Genomic DNA, 22114 nt, shown 5'->3' on the forward strand with positions numbered 1-22114 from the left:
GTCATTGGCGGAGAAACTAGGGAAATCTAAATAAAATCTGGAGTTTTGTTAATAACAGCGCCCAAATGTTGGTGTCTTGGTTTCAACAAATGTACTGATAGTAACATAAGCTCTTCCCATTAGGATAAAGTGAGGGAGGGGCATACGAGAACTCTCTGTACCAGCTTGGAAACTTCACTGTACATCTAAAATCATTCAAAATAAGAAGTTCAAATTAAAAAAAAATGCTAGGAGTAGGAGGAAGAAGACGGGAAAGAAACGAACAAAAATGTCAATCATGGGTTTTGCCTGGATTCTGGAATTCTGGGTGATGGTGATTTTCTTCTATTTCATAAATTCTCCATGCAGATGACAGTAAACAGGTATCGCCTGCATACTTGTGAAAACATTCACATGAGCATCAAAACCGTCGGTGCCCCGAGCTCTGGCGGGGCTCGGCCATACCTTGTGACAATAGTGCACAGCAGAGACAATCTGCCGGAAGAAGTGTCTGGTCTCCCTCTCGCTGAGGCGTCTCCGCTCGCTGATGTAATCATATAGCTCGCCCTTGCTTGCGTACTCCATGATGATCACAATCTTATCTTTGTTCTCAAACACTGCGGGGGGGGACAGCAACACACAAACACCCTGTTTATCCAACAAGCTCACTTATGACTCCAGAGGGTGCGAGGGAGGACAACGGAGATGTCACTGAGCAGGGGGCCAAGAGCAACCGGTCAGGACATAAGTCAGGCCGTTCCACGTCACGAGGAGCTGGGCGAGAGTGTTCCGGCCAGGTGGACGATGACATCACCACTCTTGTGACCGGACACACCTCTGCAACCTGAAGGGAAAGGTGCCTCTCTTTTCCGAGGGCCTCTCCCCCCCGCCCTTCACCAGGCTCGTTCTCCAAAGCCCCGTCCACCAGAACGCCGCCCCCAGCCACAGGACAGTGCAGGATAACACCTACCTTCTATGAACCATTCGATATGGACCTCACAAGCTACTCTGAACCCAAAAATGGGTAGCTGGACTTGTCACCTCTTTGCTCAAAACCTTCTAGACTTTCCATCTCACTCAAAATAAAACCCAGTGTTCCAAATTGGCCCAGCAGGTCCTGTGTGATCCCATGGATCCATCCTAGCCCGATTCTGTGTATTCTGTGTATTAATTTAGTTCTTCTCGCTTACTAGAGTGTAAATGAGGGTTGGTCTATTTCATTCACGGATGCCTCCCCAGCACTCAGAACGCTGACCGAGGGGCTCAAGTCACAATTATCAAATGAGTGAACTCAAAACTTCCTAAGTACATTCGGACAATTACAGGAAATAATTACTATGTGCCAGCCTCCTGTAAGGTTTTGAGTACCTGACATGTACTGACTCATTTAGATCTTGCAACAAACTTTCAGGGAAATACCACTAATTTTACCACTAGTAAAATGGGGACACTGAAGCCTGGAGAAGTTAAGAGACTTGCACAGTGTGGCTGAGCCCTCCAGACTGGACGGGGCTCATCTCCGGCTTCCGGCGTGGATGGGGACCTGTGATGCCACAGCCTGGTGGCATGTGAGGACCACTGCAATCACCCCAAGCTGGGCTCCCTGCCTCGGCCCCTTCCCACGCAACCCCCACACCACCATGGAAATTGTTTTCCCAAATGCCTGTAAATCCTTCTCTCTCACCGACTCTGACACTCTAGCCGTGATGCTCACATTCGGCTGGACTAAGTCCGTGGGAGGAAGAGCCAGGCAGATGCCCATAGGGGCGGGTTCGGGGAGGCCACAGAGCACAGGTGCTAGCTAGGTCCTCAGCATCCCTTCCACCAAAGCCACCCCATTGCTATCCGTTTCCTACTTTGGGCTTTCACATAGATGTCCTTTGAGCAAAGAGAAAATAAATAATTATTTTGAAATCCATCCCTCCCAAGGGACATGGCATAAAAACCTTTGTAGGATATCCAAGATCCTTCCTAAAGAATCCCTGCCTAATATTATGTAGCCATCAAAAGGAAAGAGATCTTGCCATTTGCAACGACCTGGATGGAACTGGAGGGTGTTATGCTGAGTGAAATAAGCCAATCAGAGAAAGACATGTATCATATGACCTCACTGATATGAGGAATTCTTAATCTCAGGAAACAAACTGAGGGTCGCTGGAGTGGTGGGGGGTGGGAGGGATGGGGTGGCTGGGTGATAGACATTGGGGAGGGTATGTGCTATGGTGAGCGCTGTGAATTGTGCAAGACTGTTGACAGACCTGTACTTCTGAAACAAATAATGCAATATATGTTAAGAAAAAAAAAAGAAGAAGATAGCAGGAGGGGAAGAATGAAGGGGGGGAAATCGGAGGGGGAGACGAACCATGAGAGATGATGGACTCTGAAAAACAAACTGAGGGTTCTAGAGGGGAGGGGGGTGGGGGGATGGGTTAGCCTGGTGATGGGTCTTAAAGAGGGCACGTTCTGCGTGGAGCACTGGGTGTTATGCACAAACAGTGACTCATGGAACAGTACATCAAAAACTAATGATGTAATGTATGGTGATTAACGTAACAATAAAAAAATTTAAAGGGAAAAAAATAAAGTATCTCTGGTGTCTTCCACAAAAAAAAAAAAAAAAAAAAAGAATCCCTGCCTACATCCCTCTGTCTCATCAGCTTCCACTGTCCTCCATCAGGCCCCCGATGTCCACTAAGGCTGGACCATTTGCTGTTTCTCACAGTCTCTGTCTCTGTCTCCCTGTCTCTGTCTCTCTGTCTCTCTGTCTCTCTCTCTCTCTCACACACACACACACACACACACACACACACACACACACACACACACACACTGCTGTTTCCCACCTCCTCCCCTCTGCCTTTACTACCTGCCTTACCTGTGGGGGAAATTCCAACCTGTCAAGGTTAAGCTCAAATATGGCTTCTATTTTGCCTCCCTCTGCCTCGCACTGTGCTACTCAATACTTGTATGATAGCCCTTTCAAACTGCATGGATTTATTTGCTGGTTTACATATCCATTCCTCTGCCTGGACTGTGAGTCTGGACTTTTACATGTAGAAAGTTTAGTTTTAGAATCAGACCCTCCTAAGTAGGATTCCTGGATCTGCCTCTTACTTGCTGTGTGACTCTGGGGGAGTTGCTTGCCCTCTCTGTGCCTCAGTTTTGTCAACTGTAAAATGTAAATAATACTAGTAAGTACTTCTTAGAACTGCTGGGAGTGTTTATTGCTATTGGGTGTGTTAAATGCTTAGAACAAGGCCTACACTTACGGCATGCACCCAGTGACATTAGCTATTATTGTTACTATTGATATTACTGGACCCCAGGGCCTTAGCACTGAGCCAGACTCCTAGACACACTCAGTGAGAATGGAATTGAACTGGAACACGCCCAGGCCTGGGTCCTCTGTCCTCCCACACCTTGTCACTGGCTGTTAGAAGCTCAAGCCCCTCCAGTTCCTCCTTGGCTCCTTCAGGTCCAGCCAAACCTCTCTGATAAAGGGAAGGGGGAAGGAGAGGAGGAAAGAGAACGGCCAGATAAAATTGGCTGCTCCTGCGCCTGCTGGCTTCGGTGTACCCCGCAGCTTTGGCTCTTGCCAGGGATTTCAGCCTGTTGTGCCCTTTTCATTAACAATAAACTTTGGAAACTGCAAAACCGCCTCGGGGTGCCTGGCTCAGGCTCTGAAAATGATGGAGTGCTAGGCCCAGGAGAGGGTGGCGGGCTTTCTAATTTTAAAAAGTGGGGGAGGAAGAAAGAGGGAAAGGACTTTGACAGAGAAGTAAACAAGGAGGTTCACACCCCCAAAAGGTCTGACGTGTCCCTAAAGGAGGCCAAAGTCACCGGTCCCTTCAGTGACTATCAGAACGTACGGGTCTCTGGTCTCAGGCAGACAAAAGGACTGTTGCGGTGACAGGAGCCCTCCCTCTCCCACTGGCCCGCCTGGTATCTAGCAGAGATAAACACGATTCGTCTCAAGACCAAATATTTTACTACGTGAGGAGCCTCCATCAGTGAGTCCGGCTAGGCCCACCTCTAAAATAAATACATCCTGATTCTGTGCTCGAGTCTGATGTTCCCGCGCACCCCTTGCTCTGAATCTCCATCCTCGCTGGTTTCCTGCCTTTTCTCTCTTGCCCCTCAGCTGACTTTCTGTATTCAGAGGGGGCTGGGGAACAGTGTTCCAGATGCGCGTGCCATGGAGCATGGGTCCTGCAAGATATTCTGGAAGAAAAAAAGTGCCTGTGATCAAGCATCGGCCAAACGTTTTTTGGACAATGCTAATACCTGATTGCCCTTGGACGGTCTGGTTTCTTTGACTCTGAGTTTTGCAGGTTGATTTGGCCATTTCAACATCCTTCCTGACATCCAGAGGAACTGACGGGGAGCCAATCCGGTAAACAATGGGTGGAGATGATAGGCAGGGCTCACGGGCAGCCAGGTGAGAGACCTGTCCAAGTGGCCACCTGGGGCTCTGGGACCCCACCACCACCCTTCCCACAGGAAGCAGCATAGCCACTCCTCACAGTCAAGGCCCTCACTGTAACCCTCAATTAACTAAATGCAAATAGCAGTTCTAGACTTGGTACATCAATGATTCATCAAGGAGGTCCCATGGTGTTAGGTATGAAGCTTCCAGTCCTTCCTGATAACAGTGACACTTACTGAAGGCCTACTATGTGCAGACTCTGAGCTAATAAGCACTTTGCATGAATTATGTCTTATGGCTTTGTTCCTATGAGTATCCTCACTGTACACGTGAGAAATTCTGAGTACAACCAGGTTAGTAACCACCATGGCCACAGAGCAAGTCCAAGGCGGAGCCAGGCCTAGGGCCATAGTCTGACCACACATGCCACTCTCCTAGCCACTACACCATTTTACATATATGTGACCCCCCGGAACCTCGGTCTCCTCATCAGTCAGATGCAGGGCCCTCGGTGAGCTCACGGGTCCTGCTCTTTCAGGATGGTGCCTTCGCCAGTGCTCAATAAAGGGGAGCTATCCTCAGAATTACTCATCTGCCTCTTAGCCAGCTTCTGCAAAACAAAACCCTAAGACTTTTCTCTCCCTACTGCCATCACTCTTTAAAACGTGTTATGGCTGGAACACCTGGGTGGCTCAGTCAGTTAAGTGTCTGACTCTCGGTTTCAGCTCGGGTGGTGATCTCAGGGTGGTGGGATTGAGCCTGGCTCAGTGCTCAGCACGGAGTCTCCTTGGGTTTCATTCTCTCTCCCTCTCCTTCTGCCCCTCCTCCTTGCCCCGCATGCACGTGCTCTCTAATAAATAAATAAATCAAAAAAAAAAAAGAATGCCTACTTCTGAGAAACACTTGCACATTTAAAAAAATAAAAATAAATTAAAAAAAATAAAATATGCTGTGGCTGCCTCAGAATCACGAAATTTTCGAGCAGGAAGGGCCTTAGGGACCAACTATTATTTTTCCAGAATAGCCAAGGATTTCTAATGTTTAAGAGCAAGGCCTTGGGAATTTCTCCTGAAGAATGACCAGCTTCCACACTCCTGGCCCAAGGCTCCTTGCCCACGCTAAGGTCACTATCAGTGAGGTGACAGGAACCCTCTTGGCCATTCTTCTGGCAAAAGGGGCCGCTTCCCTTGGGCACTTTTACAACTGGTTATTTATAAGCCCAGAAATCTTGTCTGTGTTTATGTTATTAGTCACTAAGCAAAAGCTTATTTTCCACCAGTTGGGAAGGGTTTCCTTTCTGAAAAATGAAAGCCTGTGTCTCTTGGCCAGACAGCTTTACCCAGAAGCCCGGTGGCTCCAGAATGGTAAGGAAAACTATGGCCCTTGACATGCCAGGCCTACCAGGAAAATCAAAACCCGGAATAGAAACTTAGCTCAGCTTGAGTCAGCCCGCAGCGCAGGGGCCATGTCCATGCGCTGCAGACCCAGGTTTGAGTTCTAACAATACACTTGTATAAAGTACCCGCTATGGAACTGGCACTGGGGATACCGAGAGAAGACTTTACTAGGGGAAGAGTGGGAAAGGCAGGCCAGGCAGAGGGAGCAGCACGGGCAAGGGCAGAAACAGGAGCAGAACCACCAGCAGTTGGCGGGTGCTGGGAATTAAGGGACAAGAAAGGAGAGGCAGGCTATGTATGAATGAGCCACCGAGGCCCTGAATGCCCACAAGGAGCTCTGTGGGGGAGGAGCCAGATGGGCCCAAATGTCGCCAAGAACAATAAATAGATGGGACAAGGCACAGGGCAGCCCCCAGGATCCTGGGCCTATGAAATAGCCCAGAGCACCCTTCTTCCCGAGAGCCTTCCATGCCAGAGAGTGCTCGCTCCTTCCTCAGAAGGCTTATTTGTGGTAACAATAGATAACACGTATTGAACAATTACTGCACGCCATGGATTGTCACATTTAATCCTAACAATCCCCTATTTCATAAATAGGGAACCAGCAATCAGATGGAGAAACAACATGGCCAGCACCGAGCACGGCCCACCTTCTCCGTTCCTCTTTCTCTCACTAACCATCTCCCCAAGGATATATATAAGCCAATGCCATGAAAAGGATGACTATAAGTCAGTACCATAGATAAATTTTGCCAATTGTCTAAAAACGGAATCATGCTGAATATATTCCTCTGTGTCGGGCTTCATTAGCTCAACAACGTAAGAATGATCCCATGTTCGTTCCATGTAATGGAAGACTGTTCACTCTTGTTGCTGTAGAGTGCCCCGTTGTGTGAATGTAGCAAGGCTGTATCCATTCTACTGTTGATGGGTATATTTGGGTTGTTTCCAGGTGGGGGTCATTACGAATAGTGCTGCTATAAACATTCTTTCAATGTTCATCTCTATGCATTTCTGTTGGGCAGATAACCGATAAGGATTTGATCCCAAATGTATGTGACCCAAAAGCTTCTACTCTTCCCACAACTCCCTACTACCTTCCTCCATCATCCATTTACTTTCCTTACGTAATACTCAATAAAGAGTCTCCTTTGTTAAAGAGACCAGCATCACTGTTTTTTTCTGAAAATGCTTTTTTTTTTTTTTTTAATCAATCTGGAGCATTTTCTGCTTTGTGTTGAAGGGGATACAAATGCAACAGAAGGCACAGTCTTTGTCCTGGAGGCATTGTAATGTAGCTGGATACCACCAGTAGTGTTTATAAAATAAATCAAGTGTTAACCTGTATGATACAGACTTTAAGGACCTAGATGATCAGAATCAGGGAGATAATGCACATGGCCCAAGAAAGTTCCTAGAGAAACAAGCATGCAGCTGAACCACCCAAAATGCCTTGGGTTTTGCTCAACTGAGATGGTTTTACCATTGTTTTCGCATAGACCGATATCCAGACTCTGCTTTCTTCTACTGTCCCACAGAAAGAAAGGCCTTCTTCCCAGACACCAACTTGAATGATTTCTCTTGTTTTCTGTTTATTTCCCATTTCAAGGGAGAGTGGGGATTGGTTCCTATAGCAACGGCTACTTCTCCAAATTAATTCTGAATTTCATCAGATGTTCAGTTTGACCGTCCAGCTCTGCCTTCTGATTGTCTTGCTTTCCCAACCACGCTAATTACCCAACTCCTAATGACTCCCTCCTGTTGCCCCCGGGGCAAATAACACAACTTGTATAACTTGAGCAAATGAGGATTACAAAATAATGCTCTGGCCTGGGAGAAAGGCTGATGAGTGACGAGATCTTGGGATTTTAACCGTCCGCCAGCCATTCTAGAACCAAACTCACGATGCCACTTGGAAGGAAACGGGCTTGGGAAGGGAGAGGGTGGGAATCCCTTTACGAGATGCTCCATGGACAGCAGGTTACAAAAAAAGGAGGATGTCTTTCTGGTTTACATGTAACCTCGGAAGAGGAAGATTCGATTGTTGGTTTTAAGCAAAAAAGCCAATGGCCTAGAGTGGACCAGTCAGGATTCTCCTCATGCCTTTGCCTTCAGTCAAATTAGTTCATTCTTTCCATGGGGTTGCCTCCCCACATGACAGCATTTTTACTGCCTTCCCAAAACCTCAGAGAGATGGACCATTCCACTCCTCAGGGGTGTGCTTCTGTTAAAGGTCGTACGATCCTCATGGAAAGTAGCTTATTTTTCATTTCAGAAATGGAGTGGTCTTTCCTTTGCAAGAACTGTCTGCAACCTAATTAGGTCCTTTAGTCAATGCAAGATCCATTTTTCAAGAGTTTCCTCCCCAGAACTAAATTTCAAGCACCTCACAGGCTCAGGGCTTCACAAAATGGTCTTCTGATCCCTTAAGTCTGAAAGCCCATGGCAGTGAGAGTTGAGAAAGTTATACTGGGCTGGCAGTTCTCCCACAGCCAATGAGTTGGTCCGAGTGGAATCAATGTGTTTCCTGGTTTGGACAATGAAAGGCTCTTTCGTTCACTAATTGTCTTTTCTTAAACCAAAACTCTCTCTGGATGTTGGCTGGCATATGCAAGGAGAACCATAGCCAACCAGGCCACCCACTACCAGCAGTGGACTCCACAGAAGGCAGAAGAAATAGTAAGAAAGTATACAAGCTCCCTGCGGAAGAGGGGATGCGGATGTCTTGCCAAGAACCATTCATTCCTGCTAAGACCATCAGTGCTATTTGGGGGCCCAATAACAAATCCTAGGAGGGCAGGGGATGTGGCCAGGATAAAGGAAGGAGCTACATGGGAGAGAGAATCAGTGGCACCATGTTGGTCCAGCCGTTGGATTCCATTCTCCTTCCACAACCATCCCTGGGGTATTTCCATGGAAACAAGCAGGCTTGTGAGGTGATGCGCCCCATCAACCATCACCACACACTCATTAGCCACACCCCACAGTCTCCCTGATCATTTTCTTTATTGCTCTGTCTGGGCTTTTTTGTCTCACACACACACTCACGCCATCCTGAATCTAAGAGCACTGACAATTGGTTGGAACACCTCAGAACCACCCCAGGCTCACGCTAACGCTCTTGCACTTGACTCGGTGAACTCTGAGAAAAAGCAGGCTCCTCCAGTTCAGGCAATGAATGTGGTAGAAATCCATCCCCTTTAAAGACGGCCTTACTGTTCCCCACCCCACAGAACGCTTTGCTACAGGGGCTCATCCCACCCTTCCCAGCGGCCGGTGTGGAAAAGGCAGCCTGGTGGTTATCACAGCTATGCTTCTAGCCATTGCTCACCCCACCGTGTATGGCTCAGGACTAATCCTGTCAACCCTAAATTCTGGTCCACCTCATCGTGCAAACACAGTGTTGTTGTTAAGAGCCTGACTCCCGGAGCCAGGCTACCTGGGTTCAAATCCAGGCTCTGCCACTTACCAGCTGAGTGACCTTGGCAAGTTACCTAAACTTTCTGAGCCTCAGTTTCTTCATCTGTTAAGGTGAAGACCACCGATCCTCATTGTGAAGGTTATCACAGCATGCGTCTGTGTGTTAGGCTGTTATTAATAGGCAGCAAGTCTTAGTCATGCCTGAATCAAATCCAGGTTTATTAAGGATATATGTATTGGCAAAATCTACACCTGAGATCACATGTGTTCCCTTGAGGGATGAGAGGGAGGCGGGAGAACAGAGAAGTAGACTAAGACTCCGGGACATCAAAAGACTTGCAGCCAAGCCCGAGGTGGAGGCAAGCTTAGCTCTCCTAATTAGGGTCCATTCTTCAGACACCAGTGGTGTTCCAATGCATGGATCTCAACCTCAGAGCCACCCTTGCCAGATGAACCCACTGTCAGAAATCATCTGGGGAGTGGGCCTCTTCCATACCCCACAAGCCTTCCTCAATGCATGCTGTTAACCACCGAGGCAAATTAACAGAGCCATCACACTTAAATTCAAAAGATCCTCTATTACCAGACAACACGGTTCCATTTTCTTTTCTTTAGAAATTAAGTTCAAATACAAGTGGTATTATTTGAGACACTAGAAAATACTGAATTCCAGGAAACCCAAGAGGGCGAGGCAGGACAACCAGGGAGTAGCATTCGTTTTTAGTTGTTTTATTTCTAATCTCCAGCCTCTAGAAAAATGACCTGGGTGTAATCAAATGAAAACAATGAAAATAATACACTTGAAGGTCAAACAGCTAACTTAATAGGAAACTCATTAGAAACGTGGCTGGACAGATTCACAGCTGAAGAGCTCGTGCCTGTGACTAAAAGTGAAGGAAACTCTGGTGCTGTGTTATTAACCAGGGCGAGTCCTTCCTTTTGGATCCAGCCTGCAGAGACTTCGTGTGGAATTTGTGGATCTGGCAGCAAGGGGAGTGTGTTAAAATGCTCAGCGATTTGCCATGGGTTCAAAAGAGTAAACACAAGCATAATACACCACTTTGCCAAGTTCAACAAACTGTTTCATGGGGCTCTGAGTCCCTGATGAGGGCAGCAACCAAATGGCTAAGTAAGGAAACCCAAGCCCAAAGGTATCACTCACTGCTCGCTGGTGATCGCTGCCAGACACACTTTCTTCTCTGGAATTCACTGATGACAAATGATCAGACCAAGACAAGTTTTGAGAGCAGGGCTCATTTCCTCTTCGTTGCAGGATTAAGTCCGTATTTCTCAGTCTGGCCAATTAAATCTGAATCCCCAGGGGGGAGGCTCAGGCATCAGCATTTTTTACAGATGTCCCATGAGATTTTAATGTGTATCCAGCGCTCAGTATCACTGGGGTAGGCAATCTGGCTGCGACCTTCTCTTCTAACTCCTCCCAAAAGAGGGTGATACTCCAGCCATTAAGGACCTCTCAGAGCCCTAAACATCACAGCAGGAATAACCAGTATTATTTATTGAGCATGTACCTGCCGCTGTGCTTAGCGATCTTTTCCTTATCTGATTTAATCCTCACAAGTTTATGTAGAAAGTAGCGAGCTATTGGTCCCATTTTATAGGTAAGAGAACTGACCCTCAGACCGGTTAATTCACTGGCCCAAGGTCACATAATAGCAACTGGAAGAGCAGTTGGCTCACTCAAATCGAAGCCTGCTTGGGACAATAAAACATATACTCATCCTACTAGAACAATACCTGCCTGGGACGTAAGTACTCAATATATTTTTGTAAAAGCAATGAGTGATCACATGAATGAATGAGAACACTGGGTAGAATTAATGACTAACAGCCCTTGTCAGATCAATTCAGCCATCCCCTGCCTTCGAAAAGGCCTCAGTCAGAATCTGCTTGCTGGCTGAGAAGGCTGGGTTGGGGCACTTGACCTGAGAAGAAAAACGTGAACTGCTTCGACTGTAGGTATTTCCAAATAATGGATGCTAGAAATGAGCCCTGCCTTGGTTTCTGCTCCATGGAGCAGCTGTTTCTCTAACACGGTGGTTCTCAAACTTGAGAGTGCTTTCGAGTCACCCGGAAGGCTGGTTATTCCACACATGGATCTAGGGTGGGCCCAAGGAACACAGACACTGCAGCTCCAGAGTCCCTCTGAGAACCGTGGCTCACATGCATTGCTGGGCAGTTGATCAGGGTCCTGCCATTCTCAAGGGGTTACTCTGCAGGGGCAGCCACACTTTGTGACTCTGGGACCTCTGCTAGACCCTGTGGATGTGTCTTGCACCAGCCCCACTGCCCCTGACCAAAAGTTGAGGGGCAGGAGAAGGCAGGAGGTGGAATGCCTTGTCATCCAAGCTTACAGCTCACAATACAGCCTCTAGGCTTTTGCACAGGCCCTGCCTCTTGGTGTCTCCTCTGCATCTCTGGCTGGATTGTTAGAGCAGTGATTTTCACCACCAGGCAAGAACCATATGCCCTTCCAGAAAACTCTATCAAATTCTCAGGAGACACAGGTAGCTCAGAAAAGCACATTGTAATGTATACTTCCAGGAAGATGGAAGGAACTTTTCACTGATCTAAAAAAAAAAAAAAACTCATCCAAAGCGTCTTTATGGTAGGAATTCAGGGAAGTTTCTAGAATACAGACTCCTTTACATCTTCTCCTAGGCAGCAGGTTTAAAGCTCACAAGACACACAGGCTTATCAAGGGAGGCATGTTTGTTTGTTTCATTTGGCTTTTTTAAGTTTCATAAACTCTTCCAAAGGTGAGAGATCACAGCTGACCAATGTCCAATAGGCTTCCCACTTTGTTCCAGAAAGCCAGGATCACCCTTACCTAAGACAGGGGACGCGATGAAAGGGTGGGCCCATTCTAACATACCGCAATGCAAAGGGTCAATGAAGGGATGAAATCTTGCAGGGCCAGGAAGAGAGATTTCCAGGAACAAAAACCAAGGGCATACAAGTGAAGGCACCAGCAGAATCTCCCCCACTCACTCCCCCGCCTTTTCATTCCCCTCCCTCCTCCCCAGCGGGACTGTTACCAGATGGGGTGCTAAGTTTCCCTAAAGTGTTGTGTGGCAAAACGTTCATTCTAGAGATTTTGCAGTTTGTGTCTCCTAGGCTTTCAAAGGGGAAGCCAGGGCGAGACAATGTGCCTTTGATGTTTGCACTCCAGTCCTGAAATCAGAACCTCAGGCAAAAACTGTTTTTATCTCTTCCATCCTAGGCAGCCAAGTTGAAAGCTCTGGTGGGCACTTCCTTTTCAGCTGTTCTTTCCATATTGTCAGTTCCCACCCTGCTGAGAGAATGGAATTCCTTTGACTGGAAACAGGGGTCCATCTCAGAGATGGTGCCAGAGATTTCTTTCTTCCTTTTTTCTCTCTGTTACGTTGTTACCCTTAGTATCACACACTAGAAGGTGTATGTCTATCCTCTTTTATTTACTTAGCATTAGAAACCAGTTATGGTTTCTGTTTACACAGAGTCGACAAACTTGAGGGTTACTCACCTTCACCCATAGGTCAATAGGAGAGTAACCCCAGGGTCTGGTTTGAGAAACATTTGAAAGGAATTATTTTTGAGATTTGGTGAAGAGCAGCGCTAATTCAGTGAAGTCGCAGATTTCGTGAGCCTGTGGGTACCCTGAATAATGTACAAATAACTTACATTTCCATGGACAGCAGTTTAGAAAACACGTGATCTTTGAGTTGACCAGATTTGGGCCCCAAGCTTCTTCCTGAGATGTATGTAGAAATATTTTCTAAAATAGCCACAAAGCTGGCATTTAACACTCTCATGTATTTCAGACAACAACACCCGCGAACACCAAGAATTCTCTGTATCACAGGGTCCAGAATAATGCTTGCCCCCAGTTAGGGGTCACTGCAGACCACCAAATGACCTGGCTTGTCTTAGGTGCACCAGCTTCAGAGTGACTAGGTTCAGCACTCAGATCTCCCACTTCTTAGTGTGACTTTGGGAAATGTATTTAGCCTCTCAGACAAAATTTCCTTACCATAAAAAAGGGATGTTAACAGTTGCATTTCATGGACATAAGGACTAACTGAGATAATACAAGCACACATCCTAGTACAGGGTAAAACTCAGTAACTCCTAGCTATTATTCGTACTATTTTAAAGTGTAAATAAAAGCTACTTTCTTCCTCAAAATCTGTGGCTTTGCCCTATTCTTGGTACAAAACCCACAGCTCTCCTTAGCCAACCTGGTCCAAATCTGGCCCTCCCTGACCTCCTCTCTCCACCACCCTCCTACTCACTCGCTCGCTCAGCCTCACCGACCCTCTGTCACTTCTGCCGACACGAGCTCCTTCCCTCCTCTGAGCATTGTTCCTGAAGACACAGTGTCAGACGCATCCTTGCTTTGCCATGTTGTTGCTTTTGCGCCTGCTACTACTGTGTGTGCGTGTGCGCATGCGTGCGTGTATTTTAACTCACAGAAGTCCCGGCTGAAGAACTCGTAAGGTTCTTCCACAGTTCCTTCCGTTCACTTGGCTAACGTCCAAACAGCCAGTTCATTCAGCAAAATCTGCGCATCGCTGCGCCCAGCGAAGGCTCCTGATTGGTCGGCTAGACAACCAATCAGCTTCCAGGGAGAAGGTTCCCTTTCACACAGCGATTGGCCGAGAGACCTCAGACTCGGCCCCCCCACCACTGCGGCCACCGCACTGCCCCTACCACACCAGGGGGCCTAGAAGGAGAGAAAAGGGGACGCCTGGGGCGCACAGGTGGGCTGCGGAGCCAGCAGAACAAGACACAAAATCAGAGACATAGGGCGGAGGCCCGGTGGAAGAAAAATCAAATGAGGTCAGGAGGCCTGTGTGCCAGGGCCACCAGCGAGCCATGGCACTGAATGGGGTCATGAACTGAATGGGGTCCTCCAAATTCATGTGTCGAAGTCCCAATGCCCCATACCTCAGAATGTGACCCTACTCAGATACAGGGCCTTTAAAAAGATAATTAAGGTTAAATGAGGACATCAGGGTGGGCCCTTAATCCAGTCACACTGGATTTTATAGGGATTCCCCTTATAAAAAGGGGAAATTTGGACACAGACACAGAGGGGACAGCACATTAAGACGTGGGGAGAGCCATCTATAAGCCAAGGAGAGAGGCTTGGAAGAAAGCTACCCTCTGACACCCGGATCTCGGACTTCTAGTCTCCTCCAGAACTGAGAAACAACACATTTCTGTTGTGCAAGCCACCCAGCCCATGGTATTCTGTTGTGGCAGCCCTGGCGAACTAATACACCCAGTGCATCTTAACGTTTCCAGGGCCTCAGTCTCCACAGCTGCAAAATGGGACACCTGGCCTGCCCCTCCCACAGGTGTGCTGCAGGGATCGACTGAGGCTCGAGGTGGGGGAGCTTTGTCAACCATACAGAATTCCATGGATGACCTCGGGAGGTCTAATTTCACTCTCAGGGCCCTGGTCCTGGCGTCCCGGGCAGTAAAGCAGATAAAGTCAGAAGACCCTGGGGACTGTGGGGTCGCAGTCAGAGAGGTAGGAGCTGGACCAGTGCCTTGGCAATCCCCTGCTCCAAACCTCCAGGGAAGAGACTGGAGCTGCCCTCCTCCACAGTTATTTAGTGGATGTGGGAGAAACAGAACTTGCGTGGGAGAAGGGAAAGAGAACAGAACAGAAACCAGAGATTTCTAAGAAATGAAAAGAAAAAAAAAAAAAGCCATATTCATGTCCCTGAGAATTTTCTGGATAAAAACAATACATTTTATTTGTATGGTATTCTGCAGGTCACAAAATACTTGATAGCAGTAAAGATTTTTCTTTAACCTATCTGAGGTCAAGAATCCCTCTGACAATCTGATGAAAGCTATGCACCCTCTCCTCAGAAAAAAATTAACCCATGCACTCAACATCTAAAACATTATACACCAGCATGGTCCTATCCTGCAATGATGAAAAAGTTCTGTATCTATACTGTCCAATATGGCAGCCACTAGCCACAAGTGGCTATGGAGCCCTTGAAATGTGGCTAGTGGGACTGAAGAACTGAATTTTTAATTATTTTATTTTATTAATTTTAATTTAAATATCCATCTATAGCTAGTGGCTTCTATATCGGACAAGGCAACTATACAATATTCCAGAGGACTTACAAACACCCTGAAGTTCCACTGACCCTTGCCAATGGACCAAGTTAGGAACCACTTGTAATGATCATACTGTCTTCACAATAATTATCTTTTTTGAGCTTACCAGAACCTGTATCATCTAATTTAATCCTACCAACAACCCAAAGAAAGAGGTAGAACTGTTATCTGCATCTTACAGGTATAGATATTGAGGCCCTGAGAGGCCCTCCAGCTTGCCCAAAGTCTCATGTCAAGGCCACAGTGAAGGATTTGGGACTAAAACCCAAGAGCCTGATGTGAGAACTCAAGCTCTTTCCCCCAAAACCTGGTGATGATAGGGTTTTATGAATTGAGGCCCAAGCTCCCACCTGAGGCCTCGATAGAAATTATTTCTAGTCACCCAAAGAACTTTAAATTATGTGGTATCTATTTTCAAAGTTAAAAGCAAGGGTCCTTCTCTACGCCAAGAAATCCCAAACACAGCACACTGGTCCACACCGTGGAGGTCATCCTTCACAGGTACCCTCAGGTTCCCATGGTAACCAGGCCACAGGGAGCAAAAACACTCAGAATTGTATAAAACTCACTCTCCTCCTGCATTGTGTATCCCCACTCATTTCTAACCTCTAGAAGTTCCTCTCATTTGCAGACATATTCAGATTTGTTTTCTTAACCTGGAATTCTACTTTCCCCAATTCTTCCTCAAAATAACTCCTTCAAGGCCCAGCCTATATGCCACAAAAACTTCTAAGCTCCAGGACTCTATGGTCCCAGAATATGTTGCTTGCATATCTACGTAACATTCTTCTGTCATGCCTTGTAGGGTGCCTCGAATAGGAGATCCATAGCCTGTTGTCTCTTTCAGTTTCTAACCACACTGAACACGGTGCTTAACACGATCACTCGGTAGACCAGTAGTTCCCACACTTGTTAAAACATGGACTGCCGGGCCCCACCCCCAGAGCTGCTGATTCAGCAGGTCTTCAGTGAGGCCCTGGAATCTGCATTTCTAACAGCCCAATTTATATGGATGTTACCGGTTCAGAGACTGCACTTTGAGAATCCCTGCAAGAGATGTTTGTGGAATGAATACATGATTGAGTGAATGAAAATTTCCCTTAAGCATCCTCTCCCCAAGGGCTCCAAAAATGAGCTTTAGAAAAATCAAGATAAAAAAAATTGTTACCAACATTTACTTCTAGCTGAGGAGCAAAAATAGAAGCAACAGGGAGAAAAAATGGCCAAAAACAGCCGGGAACCAGAAGAAGGAAAAGTTAAGATAGATATCAAAAAACTTTCAGGTTACCATCTGGTTTCCTCTTAGCCATTACTGTGTAAACGTATTATGATCAGACCATAATTAAAAATACTATGATGAGACCAAATTAAAAATAGGTTCAGTTTTCTGACTCAACCATTTCTTTAAAAATATTCTGGAGAAACACTCTGACTCAGTTAGTCCAAGCCTAGAAAAATTTTCATAAGACAAAAAACTAATAATTATCAGAAATGAATATAAAAACGATTACAAGGAGGGTCACAAAAGCCCTACTTATAATCACCAGAAATTTGAAACAACTTAAATGTTTAACAAAAGAAATTAGATCCAGTAAGTTATGGTACGTCCATAAATGGAATACACTATAAAGCCTTTTAAAATGTCCTTACAGGGAATATCTATTGACACAGGAAAAGGTAGAGGATATAAAACATGAAAAAAAAAAATTAAGTCAAAAAACAGTATAAACAGTATGCTCTAACTTTGGATAAAAATCATACACAGATATAGAGACATAAAAATATAAATATAGCTAGAGTGCTATTTATCAAATGGGGGGTTAGAACAAATTATTTGGAAATTTTAAATTGTGTATTTCAATCATTTCTGCAACAAATACATATTGCTTGAGTAATTTTTTTTACAGATTTAAAAAAAGAGAGAGAGACATAGGCTATAGGAAGTTTACACTCGCCATTTCTTCCCAGGAAGGAGTAACAAGTTGAAGCACGAGCATTTTTGTTTGTTTGTTTGTTTTAAGATAAGTCTTTTTTTTTTTAAAGATTTTATTTATTTATTCATGAGAGACAGAGAGAGGAAGAGAGAGAGAGAGAGAGAGAGGCAGAGGGAGAAGCAGGCTCCCAAGGAGCAGGGAGCCCGATGCGGGACTCGATCCCAGGACCCCGGGACCACGACCTGAGCTGAAGGCAGACGCTTAACCATCTGAGCCACCCAGGCGCCCAGCACGAGCATTTTTGTAACTTTTTCTCCTGGCCCCACTCTCCTACAAACATGGACTACAACTTGGATTCCATCAGTGAAGCATCTGCCCCACCAAGAGATCCCTCTTCTTTCTTGGTATTTCCGGGACCTGCTCAAAGATGATTCCCAACTCAGAGAGCCTCCACTTGGAATAACTCATGACTCCACCACTGGGGCAACTGCGTTGGAGAACGACATTGACAATGGATCCACCGTGACCCTGGTCACCCAGCAAACTGCCATTTTTTGGAAACCGTGGCTGTCTCCCCTACCGGCTTTTAATAAGGCGGGTTGCTTAGCATCCGCCAGGAACTGGCAAGAAGGCAGAAGGCGGCACCAGTCAGAACTATTTTATGACCAAAGTGAGCTGTGCTACGTGTGTCTGGTTGCATTCAAGGTAACCAAATAAGAGATAACACCCAGCTATTTTTGCATCATGAGGAAAAAATACTTGGCTCCTGACCAGAGGGGCAATTACCTAAAAATCTTGGCAGGCCCCATGGTATGAGAAATGGTAACTGATACACGGGTGAAAAAAAAAAAAATCACTGACCTTCATAAATACTGATGATATGAGGATGGTTGAGGGATGACATGATCTCAATCTCTCGTCTGATGTGAACCATGTCTTGTTCATCCTTAATTTTGTCCTTACGAATGGATTTTATAGCAACCTATAAAGTCAGGAAATGAAATGTTACCCAGAGAACTAAACAGATGCAAATCAGCCATTGGCGGAGTTTGGAAAATAAATACAGATGTTACTTGTTGGCAGAACCGACAATAACCAAAACAAAGCTTCGAAATACCCCCTGTCACGTCTTTCATTTATAGCAAAAACACCCTTCTCCCAACAACAGAAAACATCAGGTTCCAACAGCCTAGGGTTTGGGATGCTGGGTTGGTTTTTTTTTTGTTTATTGAGGGGTTTTTTGTTTTTGTTTTTGTTTTCCATAAAGCAGAGGCTGCTTCATGTGGCCAGATCCATTTACTCCAGGAATCCTGATCCTTTGAAAAAAGGAAAAAGGAGAGCTCGGTTTACAGGGTCTGGATGATTAAACATGGATGGGTGAAATCAGTATCACTCAGCTCCACCGGGCAGCTGCCGCAGCAAAGACTAAAAAAAGCTTTACTGCATGGGGCTTCTCGAGGCCAGTTCTGCTCAAACGTACGCTTTCAAGACTCCAGCCTATGCTGTGTTTGTGCAATTGCTCAGCGGCCAAATCCTTCCTTCATTCTTCCTCTTGTCCAAGGACCTTTGATACATGTGACAAGACAAAAAGGCTCTGCTATAGAAAAATCAGGACAAAACAAAGGGAGTGACAGCCAGACTCCCTGCCCAGCCCCAGTAGATTCCCGTGCCAATGTCTACAAATGCAAACTGTAGAGAGCTGCCAGGGCCAACGCACAGAACAGTTCCTCAAAAGAAACACATAAATAAAAAAGCATTAAAAGACAATGGGAATCTAATAAGGAAAAACGTGTTTGCCAATGGACTCATCTTTGCTCATAAACAAGTTGCTTCGTAATTTAATCCACCCTGGCTCTAAGGGAGGCAAAAAGTACTTTCGAGGGGGAAGGTGTCCATGGGTAACAAGGAAGCCCGCCAACCAATGTGCTGCCATCTCCAAAAGCCTGCTTAGTCCCCTCCAAAGGGGTCCTCCTGTGATGTCAGCTCTCACCTGGACCACCCTCTCCTAGATGAAAGGCACTTAGCCCATCCCTCTGGATCACAAAGGCATGAAGGGCTCCTTGTTCCCAGCAGGCCATCCCCACACCTGGATTAAGACAGGGTGAAGCCTGTCAGCCTCAGCAGGAATGCACTCCCACCTGTGAGCATTAGCATCTTCTGGATTACACCAGGTCCCCACCAAGCACGATACATGGAAACATTTCTAAAATACAACTGGTCCATCTATAACTCAGTAAGAATTGGGCAGCTATTATTATTATTATTATTATCATTATCATTATCATTATTATTGTTTTGCTACTTGCTGACCTCCCAGCAAATGGGGGAAATGGACAGGCAGGTCCCCATTTTTCTCCTCTTCAGAACCCTCCCCAGCTGTAATGAAATCAGTATTTGTGTCGTCACTTGGCTCTGTACTAGTAGGGATCTAATTCACTGCTTTATCTCCAGGGCTTAACTCCGTGTTGGCACATGGCAGGCCCGAGAAAAGCCTTAGTGTGGGCAGGTGGGCAGGTGCTAGGTAGACAGAAAGGGAAGGGGCGGGGGCAGGGGTGATGTCTGCCGTTAGGTTATGATTGCCCAGACCAGAGATGTGACAGTGGAACCGGAGCAAAAAAGGAAGAACACCCTAGTCAGACACCACCACCGAGACAGGCACACTGGGAAGCTGCTTAGTTTTTCTTTGGCATCCTACCTGCAAGGGGAACCGAGCAATGGACAAAGCAGACCGGAAATATGGGACGCTGGGCTGTAAACCCAGGGGCCGGCACCATCCTCCCTTAGACTGGAGGCAGACCCCGAGGCTGCATAAAAGGAGGCTGCCCAGAGATGAATGAGCTCCCATCTTCAAGGCCCCTTTTCACCAGGGTGCCAAGCTCAAAGCCACCCCAGGCCCTCCCGACAGCCCCATTCCGTATGCAGCAAGAAAAGTCTCCCTGTGCTTACGTCAAATGTAAAGATATGACTGGAAGGCTTTATTTTGTCTGAGCTGGGACTGTGATCTTGAGAGCTTGTTCTGGGAGGAAGCAGACAGTGAATACACACAGGCCGTGGAGGATGTGGGTGGCTGTTGGACCAACTCCTGCATTCCTCCAGAACTAAAGATGGGCCAGGGGAGAAACCACCCCTTTGATTATGCAGCAGGCTGAACTTGGCCTCAAGGAGGCCCTATTGTCAAATGACAAGAGGCATAAATTCTTTCCCCTTCCAGGGTCAGGGGAGGGTGGTGACATTTTGGGGGGTAAGAAAGTAAGCCCACTTGTCAGTTCCCCCCAACAGTGGAGTACGTTTGCCAGGGGGATGCTTCCAGCCCAGTATGAAAAGGAAAGTGCTCACATTCTAATAAAACCCCACTCGGCACTGAGGAAACTGAAGGGGCTCCATAAATGTTAATAACCATGGTGGTTGCCCCTCCACAAAAGCTTCCCTCTTCCTGCAATGAATTTTCTATTGAAAATGTAAAAGAGGGCTCATTCTGCCCCCTCTTTCAAAGGGTTGGAGGGAAGTCAGTCGGAGACAAATGCTAGAAATCACTTAGAACCATGCAACTGTCAGGGCCAGGGGGAGACTCTCAGTTCAACTCCCAAGAGCAGGGAGCTGCCTCACCCAAGGTTGCAGAGCCCGTTAATGGCAAACCACGGACACAGTAACCCCACAGTAATAACAGCAGCTGGGTGTGGAGCACTTCACATTCGGTGCAGACCTGGTGTGAATTGCTCTTCACACCGCCCATCTTTACCTCCTCATTCAGGCTTCAGCTCCAGGATGCCCTAGGGCAGCCCTCCCTGACCCCTCTCGCCACACCTGCCCCCACTTTATCTTCTTTGGGACCTATCGCACCATCTGAAATTCTCTTGCTTGTTTGCTGTATATTCAGCCTGTGACCAAATCCAGCTTGTGGCCTGTTTCTGTAGGACCCAGAAAGCTAAGAATGGTTTTCATGTTTTTAAAGAGTCGTTTGTAGAAGTCCAATGCTCTATCCATTGCACTATGGAGCCACCATAGGGGAAGGGAGGGAAAAATGAAACAAGATGAAACCAGAGAGGGAGACAAACCATAAGAGATTCTTAATCTCAGGAAACAAACTGAGGGTGGCTGGAGTAGTGGGGAGTGGGAGGGATGGGGTGGCTGGGTGATGGACACTGGGGAGGGTATGTGCTATGGTGAGCGCTGTGAATTGTGTAAAACTGATGAATCACAGACCTGTACCCCTGAAACAAATAATACATTATATGTTAATAAAAAAAATTTTTTAAAAAGAGTCGTTTATAAAAGGAGACAGAGATCTATAAATGTAGCTCCTGTAATGTAAGGCAGTGCCTGCTTCCTGAAGTCCAGGGAATGAACTGGGCCAGCACGCAGGGAAGCAGGGTTGCCTAATGGTCAGGGGCATGGCTAAGTCCTGGCTGAAACCACTCACTAGCTGCTGTGTGACCTTGGGCAGGTTGCATAACCTTTCTGTGCTCCAGTTTCCTCATCCCTCAAGGAGGTACCCTGTGAGGATTTAGGTGAACAGGGGAATAAGATATTCCCACTCGAATCAAAAGTCTGTCTCAAGATACCCACTTCAGCCTCTGGATTTGGACTGTTCATTCACTTCTTTCTTTGGAGCACCTTCCAGGTACCAAGCACAGCGCTGGCACAACCCAAAAGGGAACCAACAAGATTCTGTCCCAGCCCTCGAGGCTGGGGGGAGGGCGGGGAGTGGCAAAAATTGCACAAATAATTACGTAATTTTCCTCACGGCCAAAGGCTACCGAAGAGACACACAGAGGTGTGGGCATTCTGGGGAAAACCTCCTCTCCAGTTTTCCT

At 46.6% G+C, this 22114-nt stretch overlaps 1 protein-coding gene across 1 annotated transcript in view; it reads right to left on the minus strand.

The window, feature by feature from the left end:
- Positions 1-22114, minus strand: part of NUAK1 (NUAK family kinase 1) — a 68840-nt gene that overhangs the window by 17643 nt on the left and 29083 nt on the right. The window contains exons 2-3 of the mRNA XM_028121713.1: positions 18162-18282; positions 445-596 (exon numbers count right to left, since the gene is read on the minus strand). Coding sequence (XP_027977514.1) covers positions 445-596; positions 18162-18282 — 273 coding nt within the window. The remainder of the gene's footprint in view (positions 1-444; positions 597-18161; positions 18283-22114) is intronic.

The sequence above is a fragment of the Eumetopias jubatus genome, unplaced genomic scaffold (genome assembly GCF_037043125.1).
Source record: "Eumetopias jubatus isolate StellerSeaLion01/CBP00866 unplaced genomic scaffold, mEumJub1_p1.0 scaffold_8, whole genome shotgun sequence".
In the NCBI taxonomy this organism is placed as follows: Eukaryota; Metazoa; Chordata; class Mammalia; order Carnivora; family Otariidae; genus Eumetopias; species Eumetopias jubatus.